Source organism: Canis lupus, chromosome 17 (genome assembly GCF_011100685.1).
Source record: "Canis lupus familiaris isolate Mischka breed German Shepherd chromosome 17, alternate assembly UU_Cfam_GSD_1.0, whole genome shotgun sequence".
NCBI lineage: Eukaryota > Metazoa > Chordata > Mammalia > Carnivora > Canidae > Canis > Canis lupus.
This window is the reverse complement of record NC_049238.1, coordinates 59,764,425-59,786,484: the sequence shown is the minus strand read 5'-3', so window position 1 is coordinate 59,786,484 and position 22,060 is coordinate 59,764,425. Positions and strand designations below refer to the sequence as shown.

The 22,060-nt window shown below is 41.8% G+C and overlaps 2 protein-coding genes across 5 annotated transcripts; both read left to right on the top strand.

Moving 5' to 3' along the window:
* The first annotated feature begins 48 nt into the window (after positions 1-48).
* On the top strand, positions 49-20,578 carry H3C13 (H3 clustered histone 13). 4 transcript variants are annotated; one of them, XR_005372716.1, is made up of 4 exons: positions 49-1,958; positions 14,271-14,358; positions 18,439-18,534; positions 20,192-20,578. XR_005372716.1 is itself a non-coding variant. In XM_038562071.1 (4 exons), exon 4 carries the CDS (start codon positions 7,080-7,082, stop codon positions 7,488-7,490), a length of 411 nt encoding a protein of 136 aa, XP_038417999.1. In that variant the 5' UTR covers positions 49-582; positions 1,235-1,352; positions 1,846-1,958; positions 6,346-7,079; the 3' UTR covers positions 7,491-7,649. The 4 variants fall into 4 exon arrangements, 3 of the variants coding, with proteins under 3 accessions (XP_038417999.1, XP_038417998.1, XP_038417997.1); XM_038562071.1 differs by lacking the exons at positions 14,271-14,358; positions 18,439-18,534; positions 20,192-20,578 and adding an exon at positions 6,346-7,649 and having other exon boundaries at positions 49-582; positions 1,235-1,352; positions 1,846-1,958; XM_038562070.1 differs by lacking the exons at positions 14,271-14,358; positions 18,439-18,534; positions 20,192-20,578 and adding an exon at positions 6,346-7,649 and having other exon boundaries at positions 49-582; positions 1,235-1,958.
* Positions 8,389-11,482, top strand: H2BC18 (H2B clustered histone 18). Its single transcript, XM_038562075.1, has one exon. The coding sequence runs from the start codon at positions 8,532-8,534 to the stop codon at positions 8,910-8,912; it is 381 nt and encodes a 126-aa protein (XP_038418003.1). The 5' UTR covers positions 8,389-8,531; the 3' UTR covers positions 8,913-11,482.
* Positions 20,579-22,060: the final 1,482 nt, after the last annotated feature.

Genomic DNA, 22,060 nt, shown 5'->3' with positions numbered 1-22,060 from the left:
CCCACCCCCACCCCCACCCCCACCCCCACCCCCACCCCCACCCCCACCCCCACCCCGCGGCTGCCTCTAATCGCTCCTACTTAAAGGATATTGGCCGCAGCCGCCGGCAGAGGATAGATTCCGACGGAAGGCTTCCGAGTTCTGCTGCCGCTGCTGCTTTCGCCTTTGTACGTTTGCGGACTCCCCAGGCCAATTAACTTAGCTACGCAGAAAGGTCTTCCTGGCGGGAGAGGACCAAAGGAAGAGTAGCCGGAGCCGAGAGACGGGCCATCAGGAAGGGAGGGTCACAGCTCCTGGAGCGCGGCTACGTGAAACTGCGGCAGGAGCAGGTCCGATCACTTGGCGGACCCAGAAGGCGATGCCGGGAGCGGCCGCACCTGGGGTGCGGGCGGGGCGCGGGAGGAGAGATCGCCCTAATCTCTCGGCCTGGTCTGTTTGTTGGTATGGGGCGAGGAGAAATCGTATCCTAGGAAAATTGGTCGTAGGAGTATTTGCAAGCCTTCGCCTGGGGCTCGGGGAATCCGACGCGCTGCCATCCAAAGCTCTGCCAAAGAAGCGATATATCCAGAATAGAAGGCAACGGTATTGCATGTCTCCGTTTCTACAAGTCCTCTAAACGACTCTGCTCTCAGCCAGAAAGCAGAAACCAAATTGTGTCCCCATTGAGGCCCCACGTGAAGTTCGCAAAGTTTGCTGAATTGGTTATCTCCAGGGGAAATCTCCATTTTTGAAAGTCCTTACCGGAAACCGCCCTGTGAAATTAATTGGAGTCCAGTGATAATGGGTTTGTTACTTTACCAGGGCCTTCTGATAGGGGAGTCCACCAGAAGACGTGGTTTCTGCTTCAGAAAGCTCTTTTTTTCTGAGGGATGTGTATTATCTTTTTTTTTTAAGGAATATATTTATTCATGAGAGACCCAAAAAAGAGAGGCAGACACAAAGGCAGAGGGAGAAGCAGATTTCTTGCAGGCAGGCACTAAACCGCTGAGCCACCCAGGGATCCCCAGATGTGTATTATCTTAAAATTTATATCTTTTTCTTTCCTGGCTCTATCTTCTGTATGCTGGTGAATCCCAATACTATATCTTTATCCAGACCTCTGGGCACCAGACATACAGATCTTCCTGGTGGTTCTTTAGTCATTTTAAACCCAAGAAATCTCAGAATGCTTGAACTTCAAAGTTGCAAGGTGTGACTAATGGAGTCTGAGGGAATTCCTTCTCTTCTTCCCCAGCCTAAACCATGTTCTCTGCTCAGTGGATGTTGCCACCGGGCATCACTTAATCCGCACCGTGGGATTCACACTAGATGTTGGTTACAAACATTAAATGAAAGGAATTTGGAGAAAGAAGGTATATTTTAAAAAGTTTTTCTCTTCCAAACAGGCTGTATATTACTGGCATTCTGAGCATTCTGTTCTAATTTTCCTCATAAACCAGAGATAGTGTCATACTAACATCTGTGGCCAAAGTAATTTCTACTGAAAAAAAAAATATATATATATAAACCCTTTAAAAATCTTTGCACTATGTATCTTAAATCTCATGAGAATGTGAATAGAATAAAATACATTTCATTTGTATAGCTTTAAACTACTCTGTGTAGGGATGCCTGGGTAGCTCAGTAAGTCTTTTTTAAAAACCTCCGTGTGTAACATATGACCTGAGCCTACTGCATTCCATTGGGATATGTTGCATCGGAAAGCCAGATGTATAAGTTTGTAGGGAAGGGAAGACTTCCTTCTCCCTTTTAGAGTCTATGGCTGGACCTAAGAATTAAGTTCATGTAAGACTGACCAAAAAAAGAAAAAAAAGTATATATTTTAATACTTTTATGTGTAAACAGGAGTCTTCAGAAGGAAAATGAAGACCTGAAGAAGCTAACAGTAGGCCTGGAAGATTATCTATACCTTTTAAAACAAGGAATGTGACAAGACAGAGGGGCTTGGGCTAGAGACAGTAAGTTGTGGGACAGTGATGGGGAAACATATGGGGGAAACTAATGGAAGATAAGGTTTATTTGAGTAGATTTGTTCATAACAGATCCATGTCAGCACTGCCTCCCAGGCTCCTAATAAGAACGTCCTCTTCCTGGCTGGGAGGGTACCTTTCTCATGGGAAATTTTAGGAGCTGCTTTTAGGTTGGAAAGGGGGACATCAGAGGCCCCCCCCCCCACACCCACACACAAACTGTATCTTGATTCAAGTAACTTCGGCTCCAAATAATTAATATACTGAAGTGGCATATTTGGGGGTGGTATGTTCTAAACCCCTGCAAGCTGAAATCTGCTGTAGAGGAGGCAACGTTTTATCTCTACCCTCTTAGAGTTTTTGGCTGGGTCTGATAATTAAATTGACACAAGACCAATTCACCGGAGAAAAGCATACACGTTTATCTGCTCAAAGTTTACTTGACATTGGAGCCCTTATAAGGAAATGAAGACTCAAACAAGCACTTAGAGTTGACTGCTTATGTGCTGAACTGGACAGAGTGGTAAATCATGAAAATGTCACAAGAATGGAAGGGCTTCAGCCAGGGCAGTGAATGGTGGAAAAATAGGAAGATGAAAGTTAGTTTAACAAAATTTGTTTCCACAGCTTTCTCTTGGCTTCAGCTCCCTATTCTTGGGGAAAAGAATGTTATTCTCCCCCTGGTGTAGAGAAGACATCTTCCATATGGGGGTTTTACCTCCTGTTTTTAGGAAAGAAAAAGCAGAGCACACTTCTTGCACCTTCTGTTTTTTCAAGCGTCTTTAGCTCAAAATAATGCATGTGCCAAAGTGGCATAATTTAGGGGTGGCATATGCTGACACTGATGGGGTTCAGGACATGCTACCCCCAAAATATGGCACCTTAGCATATTAAATATTTTGAGCTGAAGAACTCTTGAGAAAAAGACATAAGCGGGAAGGTCACTCTAACCTCCCCCCACCCCCCCCAAAGCCTTCTCTCCCTTGAAACAGGTTATAAAAGTCTCCTGTGCCTTTTCTATGTGATTAGAGGGATAGAGAAGGAGGAAAGGAGTGTCTTTATCTCTAAAGACAAAGGGACTTACAGAAAATTTTAATAAGCAGGTCTTGCTGCCTCCCCTGGTTTACTAGACTTACCTTGTACTCCTTCACCTACTCCATTTCTGCAGGAGTACCTGTACTTCATCAAACCCAGCTTAGAAATACTCAGGTCTGTTTCTTTGGATGTTCATTTCCTTATGAAGTTCCTTGCTTTACATAAAACATCAAATAAATTTGTGTGCTCTTCTATTGTGATTCTTTGTTGGTTTAATTTACAGACCTAGCCAGGGACCCTAAGATGACTGAGGAATACTTTTTTCTCCCCTATGCCACCTGTCATTGTACAGTACAAGTAGTAGTGTTAAGGTAAAAAGGGGAAGTTTATATCCAATGAGCAAGGTGTGGAGGGAAAGCTCAGAATGGAGCTAAGGAAAGGAGCTCAAAATCCCATGGCTTCTGAATTTGGTTCAGGGCTATTGGCCTGAAAGGAAGATGAAATCATTTCACTCATGTGGAATTTAAGAAACAAAACGAACAGAGAAAAAAGAGTGAAACAAACCAAAAACAGACCCTTAACGGTAGAGAACAAATCAATGGTTACCAGAAAGGGGAGGCAGTGCTGGGTGAAATAGGTCATGAGCACCCAGCAGTGTACGGAATTGTTGGATCACTATATTGTACACCTGAAACTAATAACACTGTATGTTAAACTGCACTGGAATTAAAATTTAAAAATAAAAGTTAAAAACAACCAAGATGAAAGGAAATCAGGGACATGGCTTGACCAACCCACGAACCAAAGATTCAGTCTTATCTTGGGGGTACTTGAAGCCCTGGGGGTGCCTGCAGTCAAAGACTGTGTTATACAAACTGTCTTCCTGGAACATATAGTCCATTACTTTTTTGATAAAACAAACATGCACATAATGTTATATTTTTCTTTTACTTGTTTATTTCCTATAGCATATTTTAAGGTTTATATGTTCCTTCCCCCCACTCTCAGCCCTCAATAATGAAACTTTAAGGCTCAATCTGGAAACTGCAGGTTCTTATTTTTGGTGAAAGCAACTTCAGAGATATTAGTAGGAGATAAATACTCCCTTTTTCCCACAGCAGCAGCAAAACAGGTTTTTCTGCATTGTCAACTGACTTCTGATAGTGTTTTGAGAATGCAAGAGTCATTTGTCCAGTGTGGAGACTAGGTGAAATCAAAGGATTATTGCTCTGAATTCTGTTAACGGTGACTTCTAAGTATTGGGGAGCAAGAATTTCCTGTCCCTTCCAAGGTCCTACCCAGACTAAGCATCAAAATGACATGAGATAGATTAACCAGAGAAAATCAAGTTTAATTTTGTATGTACAAGGAATCCACATGGAAACATGGAAATTCCAAAGATAGGTAAAATGAACTAAGGAGAAGTGGTAGAGGTCTGGGATGTCAAACAGAAGAAATGCAATTCACAGGAAGATAAAAAAAAGTGGGACATTGAAGACTGATCAAACAGGCCTTGCTAGGTTCCTCCTGGCTACCTCACCTAGTCCATTGTGTAATGTGGTTATCCTTGGTGATAGCGCTCTTCCTAGACCAAGTCTTCTACCTAAGTTCTTACCAGGTAGTTGTGGGGAAGGAAAAGAGCTTTTCCTGAATCTGCTGGGTTTTGATTGCCTTTTAAACTCATAGTAATCTTCACGCCTGCACTTGGCATCTGTAAACTACAGATTGTTCTCTTCTGAGAATAGCCAGGGGACTTGAAATTTTCTTACTCTCTATATTATAAAGGCAAAATACATCCCATGATGGTTAGATTCTATATGAATATACATTGTAGGGGAGCAAAATTTTGCTCCCCCGAAATGTGTTTGTTTTTTGGCCTGTGGATTATTTTAGCCTGATTATTTCTAAGAAACAGAAGACTCAAAGAAGTTTTTGTTTTTGCCTCCCTCACAACTGCTTAAAAGAATTTAGATAGAGGACCTGCTCTAGGAAGGGAACTATCACCATAGATAAGGACTGTATAATATTACCTGGTTGTGGTAGATGGGGAGGAACCTAGCAAAGTCTGTTCGCTAAAATTCCTTCCTATACCCCATTGTTTCTGAGTGGCCCGGCAAACATTTGTTTACCAAAAATTTACTCATTTTCATTTTCTTGTGATGGTCTTTCTTCCCTCTGCACTCCCAGACCCCAATCTCTTTCTTAGCTATGGATGGCATATAAACCTCAGTTGCCTGACTGCCTGGGGACCTCATATTCTTATATGATTTTCTCCTCTTAATCGGTCTCATGTCAATTAAATTCTTAGACCAGCCAAAAAAGCTTGAGGGGTAGAGCAAAGTTTTTCCTCCCTGACAGCAGCTTGAGTATCTTATCTAAATGAATGCCATGGCCAAGAATGCACATGTTAAAAAAGAACTCTGCAAAGAAATGTGGACTGCTTTGGGCTGTCATCCAGACCCCCATGTGGTAGTTTCCTCTTTTGATGGTAATAGTTTAGTGGAAGAGTTTGAGAAACATTGAGAAATCTGATGGCACAGTGGGAAAATTCTCCTTTGCTTTAGAATGTACTGCAAGCCTGATGAAACTGAAAATCTATGATGATTTCATTCTTTTGCTTTAGAATATTATGCGGGCCTTCTTACTTGTCCAGGACAAGCCATAGTTTTTCTGAGACTATTTCTTTATCTGTGAAATGAGGAAAGTAACATCTACTTCACAGAGTTGGGATTAAATGAGATAGTGTATGTAGAAGGATTGTTAAATACTGAGTAGTGCTCTCTATGCATTAGTAATTATTACAAAACAACCACAGGAAAGGGTAACAGTTGTTTCACATCAGTTATACTTTTGCAGGACATCTTAGGTCTCCCTAGAGCAGGGGACTGTGCTGTCCAGGGGACTCTTGAAGACATAAAGATAAATTTCTAGGTTGTTTAGTGTTCAGGAAATCTCAAAATAACTTTTAATTTATTTTGCCTTCAGGAGGAAAATGATCATATTGATACCATAAAGTATAAGCTTGTTGGGCCTGATTTTGTCCACAGGTTTGAGGTTTTATAATGTTTGGATGCAATAGTTTTTCAATAGAATGAGCATATGATTGAAAGTTTTATATTAACTTCACAGTTTTAAGATGGTAACCTTACATGACTGTTTTCTGACACAATTTTTCTGAGCAATACTTCAAAGCAAATAAAATAATTAAAAAGCAGAGGATATTCAATTTCCCAATAGAGAATAGAAAACTTTAAGTTGAAACTTTTAGATGAAGCTACTTTATTGAAGAAAATGTTAGCAACTCCGTAATCAACGAATAGTTGATTTGCTTTGTTTACAGCGTTTAATCTGATTGATAAGCAAGTTGACTATTCAGAAACTATTCACCATTGTGAAGGAGAAATTAACGTTCCAGGACGCATATTCCTTTATTTAGAAGCGTTTGGTCTACAGGTCCTAATTGGCCATTGATGGATTGAGAGAAGGGAACCGCATTCCAAGGCGAAAAGCTCAAGAAAAGCGGAAGGCTGTACCTTGCAAGTTGGCGCTAATCAGTACACGACTCCGAGTAGTTAAGAAGTTAAACTTAAATCAATTTTTGATTCCTTCAACTACATATTTTGTTGAGTCACCGTCATACTGTAATGCAACTAACGCGCTTAGCAGTGTCAGGCGCCGAAGAAATGTTAGCTACGGGCTTGGAGTTACGTAACTATTAACTGGAAATACAGGCTGAAACCTAGTTCATGGGTAGGCTTTTATTTCGAAGGAATCTGTTATATTTTAAATCCCAAGCTTGCAAAAACACTTAAAAATTGCGCTTACCAAAATGACACCAATTGCAAGGAAAGGTCTAAGAAGAAAAACAGCTGGGATCGCTAAGATTACAGAAAAGTACGGAAAGGTGACTATAGGGAAAAGATTAGCATAACAATCTACCCGAATAAATAGGATTGAATCCTGGCCAATGAGATCGCAACCTGGAGGTTCCTAACCCTCCCGGCCCAATCAAGACAGGGCTATATCTATAAATAAGACTGCCGAGCGCTTCTTGAAAAAAGCGGGTAAGGCGCCATGGCTCGTACGAAACAGACCGCCCGCAAGTCGACCGGCGGCAAGGCCCCGCGCAAGCAGCTGGCCACCAAGGCGGCCCGCAAGAGCGCGCCGGCCACGGGCGGCGTCAAGAAGCCGCACCGCTACCGGCCGGGCACGGTGGCCCTGCGCGAGATCCGGCGCTACCAGAAGTCCACGGAGCTGCTGATCCGCAAGCTGCCGTTCCAGCGGCTGGTGCGCGAGATCGCGCAGGACTTCAAGACGGACCTGCGCTTCCAGAGCTCGGCCGTCATGGCGCTGCAGGAGGCGAGCGAGGCCTACCTGGTGGGGCTCTTCGAGGACACCAACCTGTGCGCCATCCACGCCAAGCGCGTCACCATCATGCCCAAGGACATCCAGCTGGCGCGCCGCATCCGCGGGGAGCGCGCCTAGAGCCCCGTTTTATCAGAAGGCCACCTAAAGGCTCTTTTCAGAGCCACCCATGATTTCACGAGGAGCAGCTGTACCCGCTTCCCGCCTGGCGCGGGTCGTGCCCTGGTGTAGGGGGTCGAGGGATCCGGGGAAACTCGCACGTGTTGGGTAGTGGGATGCTGGAATCCGGCCTGACTTTTCGGACTGGCGCGTTAAGGGAGCAGCTGAACGGCTTATGTTCTACGTCGTTCTTGCCAAACCTGCCCTTAACATGCGTTGAAGTCTAAAGCAACAACCTTTCTGTGAGGAAACTTGCGGGAGGGAGGACCGTGCTCTACCGGCCGTTTGTAACGTTACAAGCCGCCGCCACGGAATACGTAGTACGAATCCAGATGCAGAAATGAAGTGAGGAGGCCCTCACGTGCTTTAGTGTTCATTAAAACACGGAGATGGGAATCTGGGTCTATCCGCCAGTTCTAAGAACTAGGTCCCTGTCTACATGTTGAAGTCTTGTCCTGGAATGACCTAGTACCGAATACCTTCCTCATTGCATAATGTAAGTGGCGCAAACAGGAATAGGAATTTGAGGGAGCTACCTGATTTTTCTTCTGAGACAGTTTAGGTATTCTAAAAACCAAAAGCAAAACGAGCTTCCACAATGCGTAGGGGAGTCAAACGGTGCAAAAATAAGAAAAAGTTGTCTTTGGCTGTCTCTTCAGATCTCTTACGAACGCAAGTCTACGACTGAAAGGTGAAAACCATCCCCAAATATCTCAAACAGGTGATACTGTACTTTTGCGTAATTTATTGGCTGAGTCTGGGATGGCACACTTTGATTGGCTAGGACGGCATTTACTCTGCTAGCCACTAGGGAAGTGCCAGCCGAAGCTATTATTTACGTGGACTCCACCCCTCTGTGACGATAATGTTGGAAATTAACCAATAAAAGTGCAGTCCTGTGCGAGCCTTCATTTGCATACAGGCTCTATAAGTAGCACGTAATCAAGCCCTTTGGAAGTAGTCCGGATCGCTTTTGGTGTGTAAACGCTGCTATTTGCAAAAATGCCTGATCCAGCAAAATCGGCTCCCGCTCCCAAGAAGGGTTCCAAAAAGGCTGTCACGAAGGTGCAAAAGAAGGACGGCAAGAAGCGCAAGCGCAGCCGCAAGGAGAGCTACTCCGTCTACGTGTACAAGGTGCTGAAGCAGGTGCACCCCGACACCGGCATCTCGTCCAAGGCCATGGGCATCATGAACTCGTTCGTCAACGACATCTTCGAGCGCATCGCCGGCGAGGCCTCCCGCCTGGCGCATTACAACAAGCGCTCCACCATCACCTCCCGGGAGATCCAGACGGCCGTGCGCCTGCTGCTGCCCGGCGAGCTGGCCAAGCACGCCGTGTCCGAGGGCACCAAGGCCGTCACCAAGTACACCAGCTCCAAGTAAGGGCGCGCAAAGGACGCAGTAGAGGCTACTTCACCCCAACGGCTCTTTTCAGAGCCACTTAATTTGTCACAGAAAGGGGCTGTAAGCGCTCGCTAAAAGACTTGAGCTTTTGGGTAGGTGGGGTGGGCCTGTGATCTCGGAAGCGTTTGGGTATGGCGCTAGGTTAGGACCGTGGTTGTCGGAATCTGGAATCTCCCGGAGTGCGATGGTGCCACCTAGTGGCACGGCTCTTACTAATAAACTAGTTCTCAAAGTGATTTTTTTTTTTTTTTTTAAGATTTTATTTATTTATCCACGAGAGACATAAAGGCAGAGACCGGGAGAAGCAGGCCCCCTGTGGGAAGCCGGATATGGGATTTGATTCCAGGACCCTGGAATCCTGACCTGAGCCAAAGGTAGACGCTTAATCAACTGAGCCACCCCGGCGCCCCTCGAAGTGATCTTACTTAGATCTACGGAGTCCACAATGGGAGCCTACGTACCAGTAACTGAGCAAGCAGGTTTAATGAAGTTTAGTAAAGTTTTTATTTGGGGGAGGGGCTGCTGTTCGACTTGGTTTCTTTGCCCATAAACTGTGAGCAGGTTTCCTTAAGTGAGCTGAACTTGTTTTCAGCGTGCGGATGGAGATCTCCGTTTCCCACTCTCCACCGCCTTAATGTCCTTATTAAAAATGTCTGGGTATCCCAAAACCAATGATGCCCTATGCTTTAGTCCTTTGGTCTGCCAGTAAGTCCTGACCCTAGCAATCCTTGCCTAACTTTCTCAGCCTAATGTCTTAACCAGATAGGGATTTTTTTATTTATTTTTGCCTCCCATCCCTTGGGACATTTAATTGGACGCTAACCGGCATTTAGTGGTTAAAGGCCAGGGATGCTGATTAACATACCCTAATGCATAGGGCAGCCCCGCAGCCAAGAATTCCTCTAACATCAGTCCTCAGGCAGTGGTTGGCCAACCCAGCACCCTGGCTTCCTTTCTGTCAGGATTTAATTTTCATTTGGAACAAACTTCATCACCACCTAGCCAACATTACTGCTCTTGGTGAAAGCTGAGCAGAACCCATTTACTGTGATTGCTTACACTCCACAGGAGATGCTCTTTCTCTTCTCCAGGGCAAAGAACTTGTTTCCTCTAACCATTTCCTGGTTCTAAGAGCCACCTTGGTGCTTGGTAAACATTCCCAGGTGCTTCTGAAGTTTCCGAATAGGTTGGAAATGGGGGTTGGGGAGGTGGTTTTTAGTGTTCCCAGGTGTATTTTTAAAATGTTTGGGGTGCATGATGTGCAAATGGCCACAGCTAAAAGGAGATGAATTTCTAAAGATCCCTTAGTTCAAAACTTGCATAACTCAAGACCTTTTGACAGGCTGGTGAATGTTTTACCAAGTAAAACATAGACCCTTAAGGTAAAAGGACTTCGTTTCCAGTTCATTTGTCAAGCTTTGAAACTAAGCTATTCTTGATAAATTTTAAGGAATTTGCTTGACGAGTTTACTTTAAATGAATTTTATTTATAATGGAAGAATTCAAACATCCAATTACAGCTACCAAAAAAAGGGCTGAATATGATTTATTTTTTTCACTGGAAAAAAAGATTTTCCGAGTCATTTTCCCTGGCGAGGGGAATGATTCACTGAGAATTTTAACTTCACAGTGAAATCTTGTACAGCACACTTTATAGTAGGGAAAATTAATAAGGGAAAAGGCGAGGGTGGTCTATTTTCTCAAACCATCAGAGACACCGTCTGGTCTCTCCTAGGATCCTGAAGGATCTCTTTTCCCTGAGGACTAGTGACCATGTTTCTCTTTCTCTTGGCCCTTGGAAGTTGTTAAAGCATCGTCAATTGGCTCACCTAATCAAAAGCTATCAATTACGACGAAAGGATAAACTTCAACACCTCATCCTGAAACCACAGCCTTTTGCCATCTGGCCAAAATTTCCATTCAGTTGTTTGTCTTCCTCAGATCTATGGCATAGCCAAAATGCAGTACACACTGTCCTATAATGCCTCTGAAGTTCCTCTTCCTTTGTGCTTTTGTTGGGTGGTCCTCCTTTAAACTGTAGTACTTCTTGCTCTCAACTACTAGAAGCCTGTCGACCTACCAGTTCTTCAAAGTGTTGCTCAAATCTCCTTGAAGTCTTCCCATCCCATTCTAGGTCACAGGAAGTCTTTCTCCTTTGAACTCTTAAGGCTTTATTCCTTATGCAATGAATTTGCAATTAACTGTAGCTTTGTGAACAATATAGCCTCCTTCCTCAATTCCTTTTTTTGTTCTTATATTTTCTTGTGTTTGTCTTCCATTAGACAGGGTTTACTTAAGAAAGAAAACAAAAAACAAAACTTCTTGGGAACTTTCACAAAGTTCCAGTGTCCATTATAAAATAGCATCTCGGGCCCCTGGGTGCAACGGACTTTTGGCTTTGGCTCAGGCCATGGGCTCAGTGTCCTGAGCCCCCAGTGGGGCTCTGCACTCAAGCGGCTGAGTCTGCTTGAGATTCACTCTCCTCCTTCCCCTTCTGCTCCTCCCCCCAACTCGAGCTCTCTGTCAAATAAAATCTTTTAAAAACCGAATCTTGGTGAATGTTTGTTGACTGATTGCCCTGACCACAGAATGCTTGGAAACTGGTCTGAAACTGGTAAGTTCACATACTCCAATAAGCTTTTTTTTCTCCACTTTTTCCTAAATTTTCTTGGTCCTTTAATCTGAAACATTTATAATAATTACTGACCCACTTAAAAGAACTATTGGAGATTAAAAACTCCTAAAAGGGACAGATAGAGTACTGTACTTGAGTGCTTCCCTTCATCCAATGTATCTAGGTGGCCAAAACAATGAGATTCCACTGGAGCTTTTTCGGCCTAATTCAGATGCTGCTTTTTTTGGTGTTGCAAACAAGGGTGAGGAGGGAGATGCATTCCAGAAGACCAAAAAAATAAAAATAAAAATAAAAAATAAAAAAGGTAGTATGAAGATAAGGAGCTTTAATCATCAGATCGAGTGAGCATTGCAAATGGGCTTGGTCTGGGTCAGGTCAAATGTTATTAAAATTGGGTAGTCATTATTTCAAGGACTGGTGAAAGGATTGTGGTATCTATGTAAACTTACAAACAGGACAGTTTAATATTGTCATAATTTTTAGATACCTCACTTTAAAACGGTTCATTTCCTACAAGTGATCTAAGAGTCAAAGCATTTACAAAGCATTTAATTCAAGCACAGGACAACAGGTGGGAAATACATTATATGATCTCTTTGGGGGCATAAAGAAGGAGGTACGAAAGAATGTCAATCTTTAACAAAGAAGGAACAAGACGGTTTTAGAGAATTACTAAGTAGTGAAGATTTTTTTTTACATTTTGTAACAAGAGCTGAACCATCATATGACTTGGCAAAAATTGAAAACTTGATGAAAAGTTTTTAGATCCCATACTGTCAACATGAACAAACTTGAAATATAAACTCAGGGCGTGTTTTCTTTTAATGTGTGATCAAATTAATATATCAAACATATAATATTAGCAAAGCAATGAGATGGATACAAAGATGTAAATACATCTAATAGATGAGATTACACCAGTATAAAAATAATTACAATTCAAGGAAAAATGTGTTATTCCCAAAAGAGAGTTAAGGAAATGTTATGAGTTAAGGAGAATGATAGGTTGCATCTGGCCAGAGGGTTCAGGAACACTCCATGAGGAGAACTTACATGTGCCAAGTTCTATAAGGGTGATAGGGATATATAGGTGTTTTCCTCCCCGAGTCTATGAGGTTCACCTGGAATATTATTTGTAACCAATATATCAAGTGTCCCCTGGGAATTTTTTTTTAAGTTTTAGTTTTAGCCAATTTTCTGGATAACCTCTTTCAATTTTTTAATCATCTGATTTGGGTAGATGAAATTCTCCATCATTCTATATTCTGTGACTAGAGGCCATTAATTCTATACTCCTACCCAGGTTGTAGCATTTTCCTTTGTAATATATCTATCTCTTCTAAAAAAAAATTTTTTTTAAAGATTTTATTTATTCATGAGAAACACAGAGAGGCAGAGACATAGACAGAGGGAGAAGCAGGCTCCCTGTGGGGAGCCAATGCGGGACTCGATCCCAGGACCCCGGGATCACACCCTGAGCCAAAGGCAGATGCTCAACCACTGAGCCACCCAGGTGCCTCTAAAAATTCACAGACGATTCTATGTCATTAAATTGAAAAGCTCTGGCTTCCCTTCCTGTCTACAAAACAATTCAAGTCATGTTGTTCTTGGCTCACAGCATCTCAAACCCGCTGGAGCTTCATTTACCATCATCCTAGCTTGAGAGGAATTTGATTTTTCTCATTCCCTGTGAGATTCGTTTTCTTTTTGGGGAGGTGACTATAATAGGATGAGTGAATAATAAGCCTTTTCTTAGTTACTCATGATTTATCAGAAAATATTGTTGACTCAAAATATGTCAAGTCTCCAACCATACCTTGACACCTCCACTGCTGCCCCCTGCTGCCTTAAACCACCACCACATCCCAGGAATATTTGCAACAGCCTCCTGACTGGTCTTCCTTCTGCCATCTACCCTCTCTGTTTTCCAGAAAATAGCTGGAGTAAACTTCAAACATGAGTCAGATCCTGTTACTCCCACAGTCTTCTCCCCAACTGAACACTGCCCTGCACCCCCACCACCTGAACCAACCATGGCTACAGAGTAAAGGCTGCATCCTTATGATGGCCCATGTATACCTCCTGTCTTCTCATTCTCCTTTTTGTGTGGTCCACTTCATCACACTTGTTTCCCTGTTCTCCCTGAATATGCCAAGGCCTTTCTACTCGCCATTTCCTCTTCTAGAAAGGCTGTTCCCCAGACACTTGCATGACTGGCTTCCTCGTGTCTTTTAGGTTTCTGCTCAAAGGATGCCTTTACCATCTTATTGGTGAGGGCTTCCCTAAGCTGCTTCTATAACAGAACAAGCCCATCTTCTCCTCCCCAGACTTCATACTTTTTAATTCCCTACTTTTCTTACTTTTCCTCCATGTACCATCTGAAATGAATGTATTTATTACTGAATCAGAGCCTGCTACTCATAAAAAAAAACTATTTTTTAAAAATATTCTATTTATTTATTCATGAGAGACACAGACAGAGAGGCAGAGATACAGGCAGAGGGAGGAGAAGCAGGCTCCATGCGGGGAAGCCCAACATGGGACTCAATCCCAGGAATCCAGGATCACACCCTGAACCAAAGGCAGAGGCTCAACTGCTGAGCCACCCAGGCATCCCCATGAAAAACTATTCTTACCTGGTTATTGCAACCCCATGTGGTTTCTCTACCAAAGGCTAATTTACCAACTTCTCTTGTATCTAGGTTTGTCCATAACACAAAGTTCTGGGCCAACAAGATGTGAATCGAATTGATATATATTATTTCAGGTTTGTGCCCTAAGAAGGAAAAGGTATGTGCTCCCCTTGCCTTCCCCCCCTCTCCCCACCTTTCCTCCGGCTAGGTTGTAGAGACAATGGCAGGAACTGTGGCAACAACCTGGGATCCAGAAACAGAAATCTTGTGATAAGGATGGCTGAGCTGCTCTCCTGGCCCTGGACCATGACATGAGAGAGAAACAGACTTGTAGCTCCTTTAAGCCACTGTTTTTTAAAGATTTGTTCAAATAAATTAGGCTGTACTCTGACCCATTGTCTGACTCTCTTCTTACCTTCTCAGAGTAAGTTCTATAAAAGCAGATATTTTTTGTTTATTTTTCTATCCCCATCAACTAGAACTGTACCTGGAATATAGTGGGTGCTCACTAGATATTTACAGGCTGAATGGGTTGATGAAGGACAACTAGTTGAAAGGGATGGTGGAGCTTGAAGACTTGGATTTAACAAAAAATGATTGAGTTTGAAATCTTTTGCTCTCTGAATGGGGAACAGCACAATATAGAGTTGAAGGTCTAGGTGAGGTGGCAATAACCACAGCCTACAAAGCAGTTTAGAAGCTTCATGGGGTAAATCGTTGGGTGTTTATACTAACCTACACTAATTCAGAAGCAGTCAGAGGGTAAAAGAAAACTTTTGTCTCCTCTACTACTTTCAATACTCTGGCCACCAAATCTGTGGATTTTCCACACCAAGCAATTCTGACACTAACTACCTGGATTTGGCACAGATACCACATAAGGTATTAAGGGCTCAGCCCCATAAGACCTCCCCTTCTTCAGACACTGATCACAATAGTGGGTCTCCAGGTTACCCACTCTTCTGTCAGTCTTGGCTGCAGATCAGGGGCTCCCATCATCCCCTCTTCAGGTTTGATAATTTGTTATAATGGCTCACAGATTCTGGGAAACATGTTTACCAGTTTATGATAAAGAATAAAGGCAAGGATACAGATGATTAGCCAGGTGAAGACATAGACAGGACAAGGTCCAGAAGGGTCCCAAGTGCAGGAGCTTCTGTCCCTGTGGAGTTGTAGTGTCCACCCTCCTGAAACGTGTATGTGTTCACCAGCGCAGCAGCTTTCTGAACCCCATAGTTTAGGAATTTTTTATGGAGGCCGTATTAAGTAGACATGATGGATTATTGTCTCAATCTCCACTCCTTCTCCTCTCTGGAGGATGGAGGTGGAGGGAGAGGCTAAAAGTTCCAACCTTCTAATGATAGCTTGGCCTTTCTGGTGACCAACCTCCATCCTGAAGTTACCTAGGAGCCCACCATTAGAACAAAAGACACTTCCCATTACCCAGGAAATTCCAAGAGATTTAGAAGCTCTGTATCAGGAACCAGGGGCAGAGACCAAATATATATTTCTTACTATGTCACAGCTCAGGTCTTGATCTTGGGGTTACAGGTTCAGGCCCCTGCTGCATTTGGCTCCATGCTGGGTGTGGAAGTTACTTTTTAAAAAAAAAAAGAAAAGAAAAAGATACTGGCTGAAAAGGCAGGGTACTGTACTGGTGATGAGCATTAGTATTGAGTCCCAGTCTCCCCCACCTAAGAGCTATATGACCTTGGGAAAGTTTCTTTACTCCTCTGAGTCTCAGTTTCTTCCTCTGGAAAATGAGAAAAATAACAGAACATACCTTATGGGTTTGTTATGAAGATCAAATGAGATCATGTATTTTATGCACTTAGTAGAGTAGCTGGAACATGGTAAATATTTGATCAGTGTTTCATTATTATTATTATTATTCTGGTTAGGAAGGCATTTCCTGCAGAATAGCATCTCCAGAGTGCATTCCATTCCCAACAAGTATTGCTTTAAGACATCTCTAGTGATTTAAGAGTCACCTCCCTAGGTATCTTGCATTGGAGCAATAAGACCTTCTTTTTCTAAAACATCACCTAAGAAGGAAATTCCACAATTTACTTGCCAGGCCTTTGATTATGTAGAACCTTCAAGTATCTGTTATGTATCCTGATAGGAACAAAATGAACTAGAAAACAAAAGACCTTATTTATAGTGTCTGTTACTAGTGCTCTATAAAGACCTATATTTTATGGAAAATACCTTTAAAAAAAATCCTGATGATGTTTGCAATACTTCCCATCAATCTTCTCAGGAAAAATGAAATACTCATTAAATACTTCTTTCCTATTTCTGATTTCTGAGTTGAAATCTCTGAATTTTGAGGATTTAACACAGAAGCAAGCCACATGAATAAAAATGAGGGCACACTATTCAGTAGCACAGAGAGGTACACACCTTATAACCAAAAGGAGAATATGCAAATATTTGGGAAATGTTTAAGTTAAAATTTTAAAATGGCGGACACCTTTGGCTCAGGTTGTAATCTCAGGGTTCTAGGATCAAGTCCTGCATCAGGCTCCCCACAGGGAGCCTGCTTCTCCCTCTGCCTATGTCTCTGCCTCTCTCTCTCTGTATCTCTCATGAATAAATAAAATCTTTACAAAAAAAAAATAAATTTTAAAATGGGCTTGATGGAGCCAAGTTGATGATTTATGGGTCAATCATTTCTTCTTGTTTAAAGCATTTCATGTGTTTCCTCTCAGCATTTTCAAGATGAAGCTCTTGTTTTTGCCACTATTCAGGAAGTAAAGTTTCCCCAACAATATAAAGACTTTCTTATTTAAACTACAGTCCAAGGAGTAGCAAACAAGGCAGATGATAGTTCTAAGACCTCAAGATTTCTTTTCTTTGGCCAAGAACACATTCTGTACTACGCCAGAAAGAGTAAAGCAGGGAACTAATAAAGCTTAAGCAGTTCTCCAGTATTTGACCTTTGAAGACCAAACATGGATGCTGGCCTACTGTCTCAAGGTAGTAAAGAGGTAATGGCTTGGGAATGGTTAAGTATTTTGAGAGAGAGATTGAGATTTTCATTGATCTTGGGACTTGAACAGCACCAGGCACGCAGAAAAAGGAATTTTGTGGCAAAAAATGGAAAACACAGATTAGTGAAATGAAATAAGGACTAAATTATCTCAGTTGCTTCACATGATCAAGAGCAGTGATTATAAATTTACCAGAAAGTAGGAGGAAATTCATATCACTCTTTTAATATCATACCTTTTTAAGATTCAAGAGAACAGAATATACCTAAAGACATCAGCTTTATTTTGTTTGAGCCTTGTGTAAGTTTTAGTTTCTACTTGGTAGGATTCTAATTTTATTTTTTTTTTTTACGATTTTATTTATTTATTCATAAAAGACACAGAGAGAGAGGGGCAGGGGCAGAGACACAGGCAGAGGGAGAAGCGGGCTCCATGCAAGGAGCCTGATGTGGGACTCAATTCCGGGACTCCAGGATCACACCCTGGGCAGAAGGCAGGCGCTAAACCACTGAGCCACCCAGGGATTCCCGGATTCTAATTTTCTTTGTTTTTTTTGTTTTAAGATTTTATTTGTTTATTCATGAGAGACACAGAGAGAGAGAGACAGAGACATAGGCAGAAGGAGAAGCAGGCTCCTCAAGGGGAGCCTGATGTGGGACTCAAACCCAGGACCCCAGGATCACCACCTGAGCCAAAGGCAGACGGTCAACCACGGAGCCACCCAAGCATCCCATGATTCTAATTTTCAAATGCATTGGAGGAAAACTCTTTATGCCAAGAGGGAGTGTGAAACCGAGTTCAGATATAACCCTGAGTAAAAGTTACTCAGTGTTCTTAATATAATTCCCAATCCTAGGGTTGGGACTTAAACCACTTGAATTTCTTTCTGGAGATGTGTTTCATCTGGTTTGACATGTCTAGACTCAAGATCCATATTATAATGCACAGAATAATGAGCAGGAGAAAGGCACATTGATCAACCTGTATATATACCAACCAGAGGGATACTTTCAGCAAATGAATATACCCTTGTTTCCTCAGGCTCCTTTATTCCTCTGCCTGCTGCACTATGAAAAGTGAAGAAAAATTATTTTGCTTATTGAAGTGTCTTTGTAGGGGATTTTTCCCCTGATGTCTTTTTAAGTGTTTGAATTGTTGAATTGTTCACAGTTTCTTTCACATTACTGTTAAGGGACTGGGCAATAGAAATTATTCTTAAGTGAGTATTTTGCTTCTTTCAGAAACAACAAGTATGAGTAGAGAACACAATTTTAGGATTAGCAGGAGAGTTAACCAAGGTAATATTTGAATTTCAATCCTTGGCCTAAAGAAAAAAGGTAAGAAACTTTTTCATTTTCTAAAGGAGGTGTATTTCATGGCATTATGATTGTGGGATGTGTTTAGATGGGAAAGGGCATAATCAATCTTTCTGGATTCGAATATGCATATCATTTACAGTGGAAAAAAGAGTCTCAGGAATTGGCAGACAAGTCAACTAAAACTTGTTAAGGATTTAGAGGATTTGAAGAACATGCTTAACAAAATTAGTCATAACTACCCTTATACCCACACCACCTTGTATCCAAAATAGAAAACGTATATTTCGAATTTACATAAATACTGATGAAAACCAGCCATGTGTAAGATGACAAATGAAAGCTCAACAAGTATTGAAAAAGTTGAAACCATAGAAGCACATTCACTAATCATAGTGCAAGGACATAACTAAAAATATTTCTCCTTGATCTATATACTGTTAGAAAAAAGCACATGGACTAAAGAGGACATATAAATAAAAGCTATATACTTTTCAGTAAACAATAATAATAACAAAGAGAGCATTATAAAAACTTATATGAAGAGGTCAGAGGAAAATTCATAGCTCTATAATACATTTATGAGAAAATGAGAACTATTAAAAATAATGAAGTAAGCTTTTAACTTAAAAGTTAATAAAGGGACAGCAAAACAGGAGGGAAGTAGAGGAATAGATTAGGATAGAAGCAGAAATGAATAGATCATACTTCCCCACTTCCCCCAAATAGAATTAATCAATAAACCCAAAATCTCGTTCTTTGAAAGAAAATTAAAGGATTATTCCTTTGGTAATTTCATATTGAAAGAGAAAAAGTACAGCACTATACCAGCAATGTTAAATATAGAAGATATTTTAAGTGTTATGTGCATTTTGATACATATATTTGCAAATGTAGACAAAATATTTAATTTTTAATACAAGTGATCAAAGTTGCCCTAAGAAAGGTAGAATAACTGAATAAAAATAGCTGAGGGACAAACTGAAAAGATAGGCAAAGACCTACCCTTAAAAACAGCACCAGGTCCAGAGAGTTTCACCAGACATTAAGGGAAGAGACAATATTTATATGAAAAAATGATCAAAAAAAAAGAAAAAATGATCAAGATAATGGAGAAAGGATTAAAAGCCATTCACTAACAAGGAAAAGACAGCATCAGATACTATTAAGATCAAGTGAAATAAGGGCACCTGGGTGCCGTGGTTGGTTAAACATTCATCTCTTGGTTTTGGTTCAGGTCATGATCTCAGGGTGGTGAGATCGAGCTCCCCATAGGGTTCTGTCTTCTGCATGGAATCTGCTTATGACTTTCCCTCTGGCCCTACTTCCTGCTCTCTCTCTCTAAAATAAATAATCTCAAAAAAAAAAAAAAAAAGATTAAGTGAAATAACCCCTCCAAAGCAAATAAAAGAGTGTTCAGTAAATAAAACTAATCCATAGAAGTTAGATATTATGGGCCACAATATAGATTTCAAAATGGAATAAAAGGTAATTGGGATAAGAAACTGCAAATCAAAGAGCCATTAAGTGCAGGGTTAAGATTTGAACTCTAGTTAGTTGTACCCAAAGCCTGTGAAATTTTGAGATGTGACTGAATTCAAGTTAGGAAATGACGATTTTCTAAAACAAATATGGCACTTACGATCCCATTGCAAATGCCTATTTCTTCTTTTCTTAGGCCTTTTTCTGTCTTTTCAGAAGAAATGATCTTCAAAGTCACAACCAGACTCCAGAGCTGATTCACTGGAAATCAAGCCACTCTTCCTCAAAATTATCTTCTCAGAGAGGACCACGTTTGGGGAATTTATTTCTCCAGAATGTGTAAACCAATTATTTCTAGTCTTTCTTAGAGATTTTCTACCTTATCAAACTTATCATCTTTAGGAAACTTTCCCTTGAACACATGCTCCCTCTTCACAATTTATTCTTAAGTGGAGGAGGTAAGGAGTATTATGTGCTTAGTGTGAGATGGAGATGAAATGGGGAAGGCAGAAAGTTGAGCTTCTAACCCTTTAGGGGTTTGGACTCCACAATCAGAAACAAACCAAGAAATAAGAAATAAAGTAAGGACAACAAACAATTTTATTGGCTCCTGTTTTACTGGCAGTGCATTAACAAGGAAGTCTATACCCAAAAGACCTTATGGAGGCCCAGATTTTTAACTTAATATAATTTTTTTTTCATCCTGCTTTCCATTGCCTAGCCTAATATACAGTTCTCTTAGGGTCTTTCGGTTTTTATACTATCATAGCTATGAGATTGGTCACTTTCAACATCTACATATTTAATGCAATCCTACTCCAAATCCAATAATCTTCTCAAAAGAATTTGACCTTAGTTTACCACTGTTTCTTTCTGGAGACACTTTCTTCTCTGCTTTTCTATTTCATTGGCTATTTCTTGTCAACATCCTTTGCTACCAACTCTTCTTCTACACAACCTTTAAGATTTGGTACATCCCAGAGTTCAGCCTTAGACCCTTTTCTGTTTGCTATCTGTGCTTTCTGCTTACATTGTCTTTTCTAATCCCATGGCTCTAAATGCCACATATATATGACGACTCTCAAATTTTTATCTCTACTCCAGCATTGTTCTCTGAGCACCACCCATATTCCATTGCTTTTTCAACAATTACACTTAACTATCAAATAGTAATCTTAATATGTCCAATATCAAACCTTTGCTTCTCATTTATTACTCCTCTCTCCCATTACATGAACTTGTTCTTTCCCAGTTCCTGGTCCCAATCAGTGGAATCAATTTATTGCTCAGGCTCAAGCCCAGAAGTTGTTCTGATTCCTCTTTTTCCCACATTCCCTACATCTAATCAATCAGCAAGCTTTTTTGGCACTCCCTACAAAACATATTCCAGATGTGACACTTCTTAACACCTTCACTGCTCCCTAAGTCCAAACTACCATTATTTCTCAGGTGGATTCCTAATTGCTTTTCTTGCTTCCAACTGGCCTGGTGGCAGTGAGGACCGTTGAGCCCCTTCCTGCCAATTCCCAGCTACGCCTCCATCCTATCTGGTTTTCAGGCAGGTTTGGCTATCTTTGGCTTCTGGGGTGGGTGTTGGGGGGCGATTCCTAAATCCAGAAGGCTCTAGGGGTTCTCCCAACTGTGTGGTAGCCAGGAAAGATCTGGAATGGACCCAACTCTTCCCGTTTTACCCCAAACCAGTCGATCGGCTCTGGGGCTTCCTTCTCAGGCTAAGAACAGTCTATTCTGAAATGAGCCTGAACTCCTGTATGAGCTTAGGGCTTTCCCTATGAAGCCTGGAAGATGAGAAACTGACCCACTCTTCTCACAACCAGTTGCTTGTTGCGCTGTCTCCTCTGGGATGTTGTACTCCGTTCTGTAAGCCCTGGATTTTATAGAATGTGCCCAAGAGCCCCTCCGGTAAGGCGGCAGGCTTTGGGGGTACTTTCCTGCTGAGCCTCAAAGCGAAGAGGGAACTCCCGCCCTCCCTCGCCCAATACCCGCCAGCCCCCCACCCCCACCCCCGCCACTTGCAATAATCCCCCGGGGCCTTGTTCTCAGTCCC

Coding starts and splice junctions, on each gene's coding strand:
- H3C13 (XM_038562071.1), top strand. CDS start 7,080: ATGGCTCGTACGAAACAGACCGCCCGCAAGTCGACCGGCGGCAAGGCC.
- H2BC18 (XM_038562075.1), top strand. CDS start 8,532: ATGCCTGATCCAGCAAAATCGGCTCCCGCTCCCAAGAAGGGTTCCAAA.